Raw genomic sequence first — 14,830 nt, forward strand, 5'->3', positions numbered from 1 at the left:
ATTCCAATTTTGCCTCCTGCTTTTATACCTGCACTCAAACACGTCATCATCACCATGACTCCCAGTGCCACCGAAAATCAATTTTATTTATTTAAAATAAAGTTCGTCTAATTATCATAGCTTTTTCAAAAATATATATATTTCTCATTTTATTTTACTGTTTTATTCATCCTTTATAAAAAATATGTTGCCAAACTTTGTCGTTTTAATTCTTTAAAAAAATCATTAATTCACCAGTTTACAAAAATGAAGATCGATATCTGAAATTTAAATAAATAAATAAATAATTACAATTGATAATGGATTTTTAGCATTAAAGAATAGTTTTTCAATGCGCTTTAAATGTTATCAGAGCCGATATTGTGCCAAAAAGTGATCGCAGTCCAAAAAGTGATTTACGGTATTGAAACGTTTGTTTGTGTCATGACATTTGTAAACAGTTGATGTTTAAGGTGCAGTTCACGTGGAAGCCAGAGGAGGGTGGTGTTGTGCGCATAATACAAAGTGATGGCGAAACCTAAAAGACGGTGTCATGTCTGCTCCCTGAAGCAATCTCATAACAGTTTCAATCTATTTCAACCCAGTTAGCACATTTCTGTTATGAAGTTTAATAATTTTTTGGCAGTAAACTTTTAAATCCTTTTATTATGAATATCACGTTTTCAGATTTTCAAGAGAGACCAGACCAATAGGGCAGCAGAAATCACAAAAATAAATAAATAAATAAATAAGAGTTTTATAAAGATTAAAACAGTAAAAAAAAAAAAAGAGAGAGACTGGAATGATTATGATGTATAACACAGAATATGTACAATAACAGAGTTATAAACACACCTAGAAAACACATGATACTTTTTATTTCATCTATAACCTCTGTGCAAATTTTGTTGACTGCAAAGTGTTTATGAATATGTTTTTAAAAGCTGGTTATCTGACTGTCAGTTAATAGCAATTAAAAAGAAAGCTGATTTTTATTATTCCTAAATGGAAAAAGTCCATTATGAATTTTTGTTATGAATTTCATTTATCAATCCACCTCCTCACTGCTCTTTCCCGGTGCAGCAGCCAGAGCTGGATCAAGCAGCCAGATGGCTTCTGGAGGAAGACTAACTGCAACAAAGGGTCTCTGGGAGGCTGCTCAGGCACAGCAGCTGAAAAATCAAAGATGAAATAAAACCTGGACCTGATCATGGTGCTGCATGAGACAAAAAGTCTAGATGATAAACCAGTGTATGAATTGGTAACACTGCTTATGATGATCATGTTTAGATGGAAACTAGCGAGCTAACTTACTGCAAACCTCTAACTCAGTTAAATTGAATAAACTCTGTTTTCTTGGATGCCTGGATGTTAAACTTAATTGTTAAACCCGGTAAAACAGCAACGTTGATCATTTTATTAAAGATGAAAGAAGTTAGACCGTTTTTAGCTCTCAGTGATCCCTCAGTGTTCGTTTGACTTTGGGACCTGAAATATGGCAGCTTTTCACTTACACATTTTTGAACCACTCATTCATAGAAATAGTTTCCAGTCAAAGATCTGGAGGAGGACATATTTGTTTAGAACTCTTAAATATGTCGAAGAAGCTCCTTTAAGCAATTACTTTGGTTTTCCTCCACCTCCAAACAAATGTCAGAAGGAGTCTGAACCACAAAAGAAGCACGTATTCTCGTAAAAGTGGTTGCAGGAGGTGAGCTGGCTTCAAACAAATGATGAACGCACAGATGTGGTGCAGAATGTGCCATGAAAATCCCAATCTAGCGGACAAAAACAGTGCCTTTTATATGGATGCAAACGTGCATTGCAACTTCTTATCTGTTGCGCGTCTTTTATTTTGACAGCGAATGCGCACATGCAGACCACTTATGTGCACCCGTGTAAATAACATGATGTTCTGCCGGGTGTGTTGTTGGTTTTCCCTCGATTTCTGAGTCGACAAGCGCCTTTGTTACTGGGACCAGTAATTTTAAGAAAGGCCCCCATTAGAAATGGATTATTGCTCAGTCTGCAATATCTTTCCCAGAACAAACACCAATTGCAAATAATATACTAAAAATAAACCTGAAAAATCTGTTTAGAACAGCATACTGTGTTGCAAAGAGTGAACTACCACTGGTGCAATTTAGCAGTCTTTGCAAACTTCAAAAAGCAAATGGCCTAGATCTTGGTTCCACTTGCCTCTTACTTGTGACTTTAGTGGAAATTTCAAATTCAGTATCTGACACAGACTGATTCATGTTCTACACAGACAGCACTGATGTCTGCATGGTCTTCTAAAAGCAGCTTTAGTCAGCTTAGATGTGAAGTGAGTGAAATATACAGTTGCGTTTTTAATCAATGTATTTGTTCTCTATTGCAGATTGAGAAGGAGTTTCTGCGAATCACCACAAAGCCTCTGCTATCTACTTTCTTTGCCGAGCTTGACCAATACGCGCCACGCTTAATGGAAATCTTTCTGACCAAAGGAGGGACACGTGGAAAGAAAATAAGAGGTCTCATGCTTGCCATCTCCAAGGTTTGTATTAGGATTGAGTAGACTTTGTCATAGGCAGCAAAAATAACTTTTATTTGGAGATGAAGTTGTCAATTTTGTTTCGGCTTAACAAGTGGTACATGCCAGGTTCTAACCTAAAGAATAATTATGCAAGTGAACTGATTACCCTAGCTTTAAGAAAAACAGACTGGTTTTGGCTCATATTATCTCCTCCTCCTCTGAAGCATGACAACATCCATACCAGACGAGCATGCATCTTGAAGTCTTTGTGCATCCACCTAAACGAAGACGTTAATAGAAGTTAATAAAGGAATACTTGGTGAGCCATTGTGACAGCATGTTGTCTGTAACATTCTCATACAAATTGTGACGTTGCCTCATATGCAAATCATTAAAATTACAATTTTGAGATTAGCAACAAGACACCTGGTATTGGGGAAAGGATGTCTTGAATACCAAACAGTATTAAGCGTTGCAATAAAGAATTTCTGGAATTTGGTATTGGAAGGAAAGAAATTTATGCCTAGTTAAACTTGATACACAAACATACAATGCATTTAACATGCATCAAGACAATATTGCTTTTGAATCTGTACTTGGATTAAAACAAGTCCTGTTGTTTTTTTCATTGCTATGGTCATCAGTATTTGTAAATAGAAATGTCTATGAACTTTGAGCTGTTTAGTACTAACACTTCTATACCTGTTTTATTTTAGCAGCTGAGTTAGCCTTTTCTCGAGTCCTGTCCCCCTAAGTTACTCTTGCTACGTCCGACAAACAAATGGTTTCCTCTGCGCACCAATGGGTACCCAAATGTGCAAGCAGACATGCTTCATAATGTTCGGTACATTTACCTGGGAATGGGGCCATACACACTGTTTAATCCATTCACGTTGTTTTTGACTTTGTGAATGGAAAGAACACAACTCCTCCAGACACAATCTCTCGGCGTATCGGTGGGCACACCGCTTCTCCATCTTGCTTGAGGTTAATGTTTGTCAGACACAGTAACGGTTGCTATAATGTGTAATTGGACAATGGCCCTTTCGGGGGAGGGGCCGGTGAGAGGTCAATTATGCCACCTCTTTTGACATGAGAGGTGTATTTTATAATTTATGTATTGGAGTAATTACTAACAACTACTTTAGTGGTGTGTAATTTTCTGTTTATTTCTTTGACTACTTGGATTTTATGAACAGCATAGAAACAGTTGTTTAAACAATCTCTTAAATTTTACTTTGTTGTCTTATACTTTTTCATGTAGGATACGGACAGCGAGGCAAAAAGCTGCATGGAGCAAACTGTGATGGGGGCGTACGTCATCCAGAAGGAGGGTGCTGAACCTGAAGATGACCCAGAGGACGTTGGTGTCCTGATTGAGGGTGTGGAGGCTAACACTGATTTGGGTAACATTGCACAAGCATGTGCTCTGTTGTTTGGACTCATATACTGTTTGAACCTGAGCTACCCACCAGAACTTAAATGCACCTTTGAAGTCCTCCAGAAGATACTTTTAAATCTTGATGGACAAAAGCTGTCTTCAAAGGTACAGTTTCTGAAAAACAAGCTTATGGGGTGAGAGCACTTGAAAATGACTGATAGGTCTTGAATGGTTCATTGGTGCAATGGTGATTTCCAATATATAATGGTAATATTTGAGTTGTTTATATTTTTTTCTTTCATTTAAAATTTTTTTTTTAAGTTTTTGGATTCTCTCTGTTGGGCAATTCACCTTTTATACAGCACTGCAGATGATTTTTGTTTGTCCTTATATAGATGGCTCAAAATGGATCAGAAGTACTGACAGAAGTACTATGTTGTGTTTATGTATCAAAGTCCTGTAAAGTTTAAGACCACTGCCACCTGTTAAGTTCACTGTATTATTGTGTCCATTTTTGCTTGCTAGCATGTTTTAAAACACAGCAAAACTATATTGCTAGCTGTGGAGGACTGCAACCAAAATTAAAAAAATAAATACAGAAATATAAAAATTGGTCAAACTAATAATTATTTCAATGAGATACACCAAACAAATATAGATTTTCATCACCTATGGAATTTTTTGTTGTTGTTGTATTGCCCCCAAAATATTTCTAATTATTTTATTTTATTTTTCCAAATTCACACAATTCTATTTTGTCACATGTTTTAACTTGCCAAGTGGGAGATGTATTTTTATCTTTTAGTTTAATTTTTTAAAATGCAGTCGATATATTGAGCAAATTTTGCATCTGTTTTTAGTTGTGGAAGCTTTGGTTCCAACATATTACCTATGTAAATAAGTATTCTAACGTTTTACCTTTTGAAGTGGCATAATGCTTGCAGGTGTACAAAAATGGTAAGCTTTTATATTGTCCACTAAATCCAGTTAATAAAGATAATGTTATCATAATCTGATTGTGACTTTTTTTTGTAAAGTAGTGGGTTTCTAAATGTGTAACAAATGTAAACAAATCTAATTGAAATAATTTGGTTGAAATTAGTGAAATCATTGCCTTGATTAACAAAGTAGTTGTTGAAACAACAAGATTTAATTCTGTTTTCCTAAACTTTTTAAATTGTGTAGAATGAATTAAAACAAATTTCACTCTACATACTTAAATAAATCACTTCAAATCAATGTAAGTATAGTATGTTGATCCAACGTAATCTGATTACATTAAACCACCAAATGCTAAATGTGTTGGTTTGACATGATCGAAAAGGGTTTATTGTACTTGGTTAAATTGTGTGCAAAAAGGGTGCCATGATTAAATTGTGTTCATCCAACAACAGATTTTTTTGAGTGAAGATGTGTCCCAGAATTCATAGCGCAGCCCAGCTGAGTTTCCAACGATGGCGGCAGCAAGTTAGTTTTAATATTACTCTTATTATTCTTTATGGGTCACAAAATAAACGTTTAACATATTTTCAGGCGAGGCTGTAACTGTGTAAACCTCAAATATCTGCTCAGTTTATCAAGACACCACATATTTTCAAAAGCGCTCCGACGTTGTCGGAGACGTCTGTTACCCACTAGCTCGATAGCTAGCGGGGGGGCAAGGCTCACTAGAGCCCGTGAGAACACCGGACTCCCGCAAATCGTTTTCAAACCCACAGCAGTGTTTCGCTACTCAGGTTAAACATATATAGGTCACTTAGATAACTTAAAAATGTTATCGTTTGGCTTTTTTTTAGTATTTTATTTGTTCCTGAGTAAATCGGTTTGGCTGAGATTAAAGTTATAGTTTCTGTAAGCAAAGCAAAACAGTTTATGTGAAAAACTGTAAAATATAATTTCAGTGTTCTTTTTACATTTCATAAGAGTAAAATCCTTGTAGGAGTAAATGTATCCAATCTTCTGACAGATGTGACAGATGTTTAACTTATTGTTGTTTACTTGTAGTGTACAATAAATAATCAAAAACACAGGATTATTCTGCAATGCTTCATTACTCATTAATGTTACAAATGTTGAAAGGTAAAAGTGTTCAATAAAATCCTAAATATTGCAAAATGCTGCAAGAACTCAGTTCTTCTTTCGCTGCTTTAGGACACATCCCATTATATTGACTACTGTACACACACTACTTAATATTTAAGATACAAAAAATACTGGTTTCTGTGCATGCATCTGCAGTGAAGGTGTGTGTTGTTTTGCCATGCAGCTTTTACTTACTTAGGCGCAATCAAGCACTCTTCTTCATTTTGCCTACCATGAAGTCAAGCCAAAAAAACAAGAAAAGAAAAAAGATTTTTCTGGTATGAAGTATAACAGTTCCCTGAACTACCTCTGATAGTGTCCTCATCGTGATAATATTCCCTTTATTTATGATTAGTAATCTTTATCTTCAGAGGTGTGGGTGACAGTTTTAGTGTTTGCTTTAAAAAACAAAAAACAACAAAAACTCAAAACAAAAACTTGATGGAATATTTCTCTGGACAAGAGGTCCTTGGATCGCCTCTCCGTTGTCTTTGTTGAACGCAATGAAGGCAGTGAAAGAACTGCTCACTCCTGATTGGACACTGAGCTGCACCACCTTCTCCTTCACTCCTCCACTGTGGCTTCTCAGGAAGTCCTGCATTTGGGTCCTGTTATTCACTCAAACCTGACAATAACACATCACCCTGTTTTATCCACAACTGTAAATTTTCGGAGACATCCTGTTACATTTACTGAGATCAGCAACAGACTTTCTGAATTCAAACCTCAATAAAAATGTGAAAATGACTCAGCTTTTCCTTCTTTTGTTTTTACAGCATTATGGACTATAAGTTAAAGCAATAATGATGCAGTGAATGGTGGTCAAAGGGTTGATCTTTACACAGAGCACATCTGTCCCTTTTTATTAGCCCATTACAATTATTCCCCCATCACTTTAAAAAGGCAACAAAACATGCATGTAACATTTCTTCAGAGATGTAATTCAGTTTTAATTATATAGCGCCAAATCAACACAACAGTCACCTCAAGGTGCTTTATAATGTAAGGTAAATACACTAAGTAATACAGAAAAAAAACAACAACAATTGAATGATCCTCTTTGAGCAAGTACCTGGCAACAGTGGGAAATAAAAACTCCCCTTTAACAGGAAGAAACCTCTGGGAGATCAAGGCTCAGAAAGGGGCAGCCATTTGCCACAACTGGTTAAGGGAGAGGGGAGCAGGACAAAAGAAACACACTGTGGAAGAGAGACAAGTTAGTGTCACAATCTAAATGTTGAAGTTGGTCGACATTTTCAGATCAGACTTATGGTCTTTAAGCCAAGTTTAAAATTTGTTTTGAATGTCCTTGGTGTAGTTATTGATGTCATTTCTTTTTATGACAATCTGTTCTTAAATTGTGTTTTATTTCTCACAAAAGTGAAAAGATTATGGAAGAAAGTCGAGCCAAAGAACAGAGTTGGCTCTTAGACTTCGAGTATAGGAGGCCCTCAGCAGAACTTTTAAAGAGAATAAGAAACACAGAAAACCTTAGATAAGGAGGTGTGCTCTGACAGTGCAGCGCAGCACCCAGAAAGCTATTTGGCATTGGCAGAGAAGACTTAGGAAGTTATTCAGGAGCAAAACCCTGGTACTCAACTTTGCTGCTCAAACCTCAAATATATTGATACTTTTACGCCAATATACAATTTATTTCCAAAATTGTTACAACAAAGAAATAAAAAACCAAACATAGATTTCATAACTTTTTATGCTAATTATTATTTCAATCACTACAAAACAGGCAGTTTTTGAAAATTCAGATGTAACTCTAACTACAGTCATGAATAAGCGAACATGAATGAAGACTATGTGCTGTCTTAAGACGTTCAAGCAGGGCTCTAGAGTGCGACCAATTTGGTCGCAAATACGACCAAATTTTTCAGTGGTGCGACTAAAAAGAAATATTTGGTTGCACCTGTGTGACCAACTGTTCGGGTAGCAAAAAAAAAAAAAAAAAAATCTGCAACCTTCCCTGTGGTCAACAACAGACACACATTTTGCCCCTATCGTGGACTAAACCAATCAGAGATAGTAAGGGGCGGGACCTCTCTGATTCGCCGTGGTCCAGATGAAAGTGCAGGTGGAAATGGGAGGTGAGTAGCTTGAATAAAGCGATATCAATTCATTAAATCCTGAATGACTTTTAAATATAACTGTGTTTTGCCAGAAACGCCAGATTCTCAGATTAAAGCTCACAAAACTATTTCAACAACAACCAAACAGCAAATGAGAGCAGGTACACGGATTCCACACAAAGACGTAAACACAGAGCGGACCCGACGCATCAGAATCAGCTTTGTCTTTCTCGGCTTTCTCACCCGACGGCCTTAGACGGACACGCTGTCGGAGCTCAGCGATTCTGATGCGTCCGGTCTGTGATTACATCTTTTTGCGCTGATTCTGAGCTGCAGGTTTTGTCTCTTTCAACCAAAATTCATCGAGCCAGCAGCAAAAGAAGCAGCAAAAGAAGCAGCAAACTGCGCTTCACATTTGATCAATGTCATCATGAATTTTGCTGTTTTGCTTCCACGACTATTAAAATCACACTTCATGCACAGCTAGCTCTCTCTCTATCTCTCTCTGTACTTCAAGAACAGTTTCCCGTCTCCAATCTCTGTTTTCTGTATTATTCATTCGCTTATTACCCACCAGTCTACCGTTGTTTACAGCGCTGCTGTCTTTTTCTTTTCTTTTTCTTTTTTTCACTTAAATGACCTCGGACAAGAAAGCCTATTTTTTTTGTTGTTCAATACTGAAGAAATTTAAACTTTATATGCAGAAAATTGTAGAATATTTTTAAGGTTATCTGCTATAAAAAGCCAGACCAGGAAAATCTCTTTCATGTTTTTCTGTGTTTTATTCTCAGTTACTTTCACACAAAGGCATCTGCTGTGATGTTCACAATTCTGATGAAGTCAGTACTGATAAATGATCAGAATTATAATATTTCTGACTGTCTGAGGCTAAGTTGAATCGAATTGGGACTTTGAGAACTGGAATCGAAGGGATTATAGAAATCAGTGATGATACCCAGCCCTAGTGAGCAGCCTAGGCACGACAGAAGTGGATGTAGCTGTAATAAGAAAATTACTATTGATAACTTTTCTGTTAAGTTAAGGCCTGATCCTTCTGAAATTCATAGCCAGTGCTCTGACACGGTGTCATCAATCTTTGAATGCTGAAAAAGCACAGTGTATCCAGAAAAACACATAATATTATATAAATTATTATAAAATTTGTGTGCGCCTAACTTTTGTGCCGTAGAAAACACAACAATGATATAAAACAGCTCTGTATCAAAGGCAGTGTGGAGTAAGCAGACCTGCTTCTGTTCACTCTGAAGATGAAGCTACTTTAAGAAAACCCTCAGAGTCCCAGAGCTTCTTTCTTCACGCTGCAACCCAGCAGGACATTTCCAGCATCCACACACTCTGACACACACGGTGATAAAAACACAAAACAGATATTAAAATAATGATTGTGGGAGAAAAGCTGTAGAATGAAACAGTTTTTTAAAGCTGTTATTTTATCTGTTACAATCATTGCTAGTACCATTGTGAGCACAGAGCCACGAGGCAGCCTTCATAGCCAGAAGCTCCAACTCGTCCTTTGCATCCATCTTGAAACCATGAAGCCAGATCAGAGCCAGAATGGTGGCCCACACTTCACCGCTGGTCTAATTCCCCAAATCAAAATCAATCAAATAAAACAGACAGAACACACATTTTACTTTCTACAACCAGTAATATTACATATGTTTGTGTACTTCTATGTCACACGGGGTCACCAAGGTGGGCAGCTCTGCATATTTGATTTGGCAGATTATTACACTGGATGCTCTTCCTGATGAAATCCCAAACTGTGATATCATAAATGCTCTAAAATAATGTGCTGACATGTTTTTACAACAACTGATGAGGAAAATAATTTCTGCTGCCGTGTGGTTTCTGGATAATATCAGACGCTGGTGCAGCTCAGTGGGAGGTTAGGAGTGTGATTACCACCAGTGTTTTTGCTTCTGATATGCAGATGTTTATTCTCAGGCTGTGAGGCAGGCCTACGTTTAGTTTGACTTCATTTTATTTGTTTTATGGTGTGTTTTTAATTATATCATGTGTTTTTGTTCAAATTATAGAATCAAATCTGTTTTATCTCACATCATCATTTTGTGTTAATATTTAAATTGACAGCAGTGCATCTTTTCAGGCTTTGACTTTTCCACCTCCTCGTTGGTCTGTCCCAGTGCAGCAGCCAGAGCTGGATCAAGCAGCCAGCAGCCAGACGCCTCCTGCAGGGAGACTAACTGCAGCAAAGGGTCTCTGGGTGGCTGCTCAGGAACAGCAACTGGAAAATCTAAGATGCAATAAAAACAAAACCCGATTATGGTGCTAGATGACAAACAGAACTCTACATGATAACTCAGTGCATAAAACACCGCACTGTAAACTATGCAACAGATAAATATTATGTTTTTCACTTGAAAATTACATCTTAAAAATGTAATCATTACATAAGAGCTCCACATCAAACACATTAATCACATCATCTTTGTAGTGAAATAGCTGATGACTCATTAAACGTTTCCATGCAATTTATCCACAGTGAAAAAAATTCACTTTGCTGGATCTGAAAATCACGATTTCCGAGATCAGACGAGATCGGGCGTGTTCAGGGTGGTGTGGCCGTAAGCGTAGACATTGAGGGCTAGCAGGAGGGACTATGCGCTTACCTGCTGCTCTCTGGCAGGTAGCTCCATGCCCTCCTGGGTTTTAAATGCACCTTAGAACACACATGCATCAACACTACAATGAGCGGGTGGAGGGAGGTTTGGAGTCTTCTCTCACCCCCGTTCTCTGCGGCCCGCTGGAGCGGGGGGGCTAGGAGGAGGAGTTGGCCGTCCGACTGCGGTCTGGAGTGTGGGGCCTCCCTGCTGCTGCGGAGTCGGGGTGGTCTGCCTCTCCCCACCGCAGGGAAAAGGGTAACACCACCTGGGTCTGGGTGCAGTTCCCCCCTTCAGGGGCAAGGGTACCTAGACCCGGTTTGTAGAGTACGCTTGGGGAGTGTGATCGTGTGTACAGCGTCTCTTTATGTCTGTCTCCACGTTGGTTGAGTGTGGAGTAAGTGCATATGAGAGCATGAGGGTGGGAATGGATGTTTGTGTCTGTGTGTGCCTGTATTTCTGTGTCTATATGTCAGGTTGGGTGTCAGGCGCCACCTCTCTGGGGACATCTCAGGCCCTCCAAGGTTTGGAGGCCTATCTCCCCCCACCACCACTTCCCCTGCCAGTGGCGGACTCCCTCAGACATCAGTGCGTTGGTGGTTCTTTGTGTCTGGGGATGGGCGTCCAGGTACACACCGGCTCACTCCTTGGCGGCCGCTTATCGGGGCCTGGAGCCTGGGGCTCGCTCGGGCCACTTCGGAGGTGGGGTGCCCCCGGCCTCTCGGCCTGGGCCTCGGTCACTCAGGCACAGCTGGCTGCCAGCGGAGCTCACGGGCGCGTCACTGCAACTCCCCCTGGCTTCCTTGGTCTCTTGTGTTCTGGGGGCCTCTGGATGTCTGGAGTTTTGATCTCCTCCATACCTGCTTCATGCCCTGAAGGACGGGGCTGTGGCCCCCCCACACCCTCTAGCAGATTATTACATGAAGGAACTTTTTAAAAAAACAAGCGCGTCCATGCTCACAGGTGTACACACGGGTGATCACACCCACAAACTACACCCTTTTTGGCTCCTACCTCAAAGCACACTGTGTTCTGCTGATCTTACGTGCTGCACAATAATGTTTAATATTTAGTATTTACTGTCATATTCCCATATATCATTGTGATGTTGTTTATTCTATTACTCTTGTTCTCTTCTGCTTGTTTTCTTTTGTCTTTCTCAACAGGTGATCCAGGTGATCGATAGATGCATTTTTTTTTCTTTTTCTGCCCATTCTGTTGGGTTTTGTTTTTTGCCCTTCTCCCCTGTCCCTCTTCTCAGCTGTTTCTCTTTCTTTCTCCCCTTCTTTCCCCCAGTCAAGTCTGTCCCGTATTCAGCAAGTGAAAATAAAATAAACAATAAAAGGTGAATCAAATGGACCATTACGGCAAGGCTGGGATGGTCAATTTGGTAAAGTAAATCCGTTGGGCATCTTTCTTTGCCTTTAGACAATAATTCTGATGGCAAAAGAGCCAAACGGGACAGGCAAGAAAAGAAAAAAAAGAAAATCACGTGTTCATTTCATTAGACACTAGCAATACTATTAAACTGGACCTTATCATTCTCATATAGCACTAAATGTGAAACTTAGTCATATCATAACAATCTATATATGTAATATGTGTTTGCCTGAATCTTCCAGCACAAACAGAAAGAGGAGCTGTTGTCTGAGTATCAATGCAAATACACACCAGAAATCGTTCAGTAAAGACAAATTTAATAAATGAAATCTGGTGAGAGGGCCTTTGATGTTTCTCTTTGGATCATCCTTCCATCCATTTCTTCAGCTTATCCAATTCAAGATTGGAGCCATCCCAGCTGTTATGGGGCCAGAGGCAGGAGTACAACCTGGACAGGTCAGTCTAACACAGAGAAACAGACAACTATTCACACTCACATTCAACCTAACTGCATCTCTCTGGACTGTGGGATGAAGCTGGAGTACCTGGAGGGAACCACAAAGGCGCCAGGACTGTCTTGCTCTCAGGTGACGGCCGTTCACGCTGCTCTGAAGACCCTCAGTTGTCTTTGGATGAAATAACACCAAATGAGAGTAAATCACTTCAGAAACACAGGAACACTCCTGGTTATTGTGAGCAAACGTCATAACAAGATGAATATATTTACCATTTTACTGAGGGAAAATCTTCTGTGTGGAGTTTCTTCGCAGCGTGACTCTTTTTCCTGACTTTTAGAAACAAGAGGCAGAAAAGAAAGAATAAAAGTTAAAACCTCGACGATTTTCAAATATTTTAGGACATTATTTTAGAAACAACCTTAAGCACTATTTACTACTTACCACTTTGTTCAGGCTTGCTGACGTTCGACATGCTTCACTGTATATTATAATCTCAAGCGCTTCCTTGCTGGACTCGGGCTCCGGATGCTGCTCTCTTCCTCCGGAGCCTTCCTCTTAGCACGCTTTGCCGACATATTTAGAAAACGGCAGAGCACCGAAGTGAGAAGTCTGCCGTCCGCGCTGTAGTCTGTTATTCTCCAGCGGTTCGTCATCTCAGTGTCCTCTGTTCGGTAAACAGTGGAGATGACTCTGGTGACGAGGAGGCCGTCGACAGTCAAGGTGCCGACACGGTTCCTCCGATCTGCCTTCAGCACAGCAAGATCCGCTTTCTCTGGAAGAACTGGAGTCAGGAAGCGTGGATGAGAGCTGGAGCCCGCAGGCGGCAGCATCATGCCAGCTGGTGAGTCCGTAGGAGGAGAAGGAGTGGTGTTCTCTCTCTGGCTCTGCCTCACATGGACAAATGGTGTCGTCACCTGGTCCCGGTGGAACAATCCTTTAAAAGGTATGTAAGGAAAGTCCTTGGACCCCGTCACCAGGTTATGGTAAAGAGTGAGGACCAGGTGGGACATGGAGTCCAGTTGGCTGCTGCTCAGTTCACGGTTCCTCAAGTTAATGACGACCATCTGAGGAGCAGTGATTGGACTCACCAGCTCAGCTACGAGAAAGCAAAGCATGCGTGTACGTTAATCATGTGACCACACAAACTAAAGCCTGAAATTAAATTGTCCAGACATGGCTTTACATCATCATAAGCTCTTCCACACACAAACAGTAAGAAGCTCCCAGCAGAACTCATTGTTTATGAAAGCCTTCACCTTTTTTGGTAAAAGTTTTCATGCGGTGTAAGGCTGCATGGACTTTCACTGAGGTTTTAATACGCATTCACATTAAGGAGTAATATCTTCATATTAGTTGAGCATCGATATTTTGAGAATAAAGCAGCTACATTTAGGTGAGAAACCTCCCACCTCCTTATTGCAGGCACACACTGTTTCAATCTCAAACTCATCCAGCGACTCTGTGAACTTTTAAAACTCCATTCTCCAGCTTTATAAAATTCACAATTTATGAAACTTTCACGTATAACTCAGCGCCAGCAGCCCAAACATGTCAACTCAAACCCTCTACATGCAAAAACGGCCGCGCGCTGACGTCAGCGTCCTCCAATGCCTTACGTCGTTTCCAGGGCGCGTGCATTCAATTGTTTTTTTTTCCAGCGATTTAAAAAAAAACATGGCGCCATCTTTATAGTGTACTGGCACATGTTAAAATTGATGTTACTCAAGTATGAAACATCTCATCCTAAACGTTAACGCTCATGAAGTCCTACTTCCAAACAATAAAAGACAAAAATCTAAGTTGTATTTGTTTGCTAGCACTCTGACATATTAGCCTGCTGTACTCACCATAGCGTTGATCTAACACCTCGTCAATGAAAAGGGAGAACAGGTGCATCTCGCGACTGAAGTTTGTAGAAGTCATTTTGCAAATCCTTCTTGAAGATTTTCAAACGTTGGCTGTAGTTTGAAAAATCCGAGTTTTCACAGCACTAGTGGGAAAAAGCTCCTGTTTGCGCTCAAACGTGAAACCCGAATTCCAATTTTGCCTCCTGCTTTTATACCTGCACTCAAACACGTCATCATCACCATGACTCCCAGTGCCACCGAAAATCAATTTTATTTATTTAAAATAAAGTTCGTCTAATTATCATAGCTTTTTCAAAAATATATATATTTCTCATTTTATTTTACTCTTTTATTCATCCTTTATAAAAATATGTTGCCAAACTTTGTCGTTTTAATTCTTTAAAAAAAATCATTAATTCACCAGTTTACAAAAATGAAGATCGATATCTGAAATTTAAATTAATA

The 14,830-nt window shown here is 39.5% G+C and overlaps 1 protein-coding gene across 1 annotated transcript; it reads right to left on the minus strand.

The window, feature by feature from the left end:
- Window positions 1-12,360: 12,360 nt before the first annotated feature.
- Window positions 12,361-14,552, minus strand: LOC146559394 (uncharacterized). Its single transcript, XM_085245323.1, has 5 exons — window positions 14,366-14,552; window positions 12,960-13,614; window positions 12,788-12,848; window positions 12,606-12,686; window positions 12,361-12,522 (listed from the first exon to the last, which is right to left on the minus strand). The coding sequence occupies exons 1-2, from the start codon at window positions 14,439-14,441 to the stop codon at window positions 13,004-13,006; spliced, it is 687 nt and encodes a 228-aa protein (XP_085101449.1). The 5' UTR covers window positions 14,442-14,552; the 3' UTR covers window positions 12,361-12,522; window positions 12,606-12,686; window positions 12,788-12,848; window positions 12,960-13,003.
- Between the last annotated feature and the right edge of the window lie 278 nt (window positions 14,553-14,830).

Source organism: Mchenga conophoros, linkage group LG14 (assembly GCF_057382185.1).
Source record: "Mchenga conophoros isolate Kocher_MC1m ecotype Shallow Benthic linkage group LG14, M_conophoros_male_GT1.1, whole genome shotgun sequence".
Taxonomy (NCBI): domain Eukaryota; kingdom Metazoa; phylum Chordata; class Actinopteri; order Cichliformes; family Cichlidae; genus Mchenga; species Mchenga conophoros.

Bases quoted from the DNA above. Each gene is read 5' to 3' on its own strand.
- LOC146559394 (XM_085245323.1), bottom strand. From the start codon at position 14,441: ATGACTTCTACAAACTTCAGTCGCGAGATGCACCTGTTCTCCCTTTTC. The intron at 13,615-14,365 runs GTGAGTACAGCA...GCTTTCTCGTAG, and splicing joins GGTGTTAGATCAACGCTATG to CTGAGCTGGTGAGTCCAATC.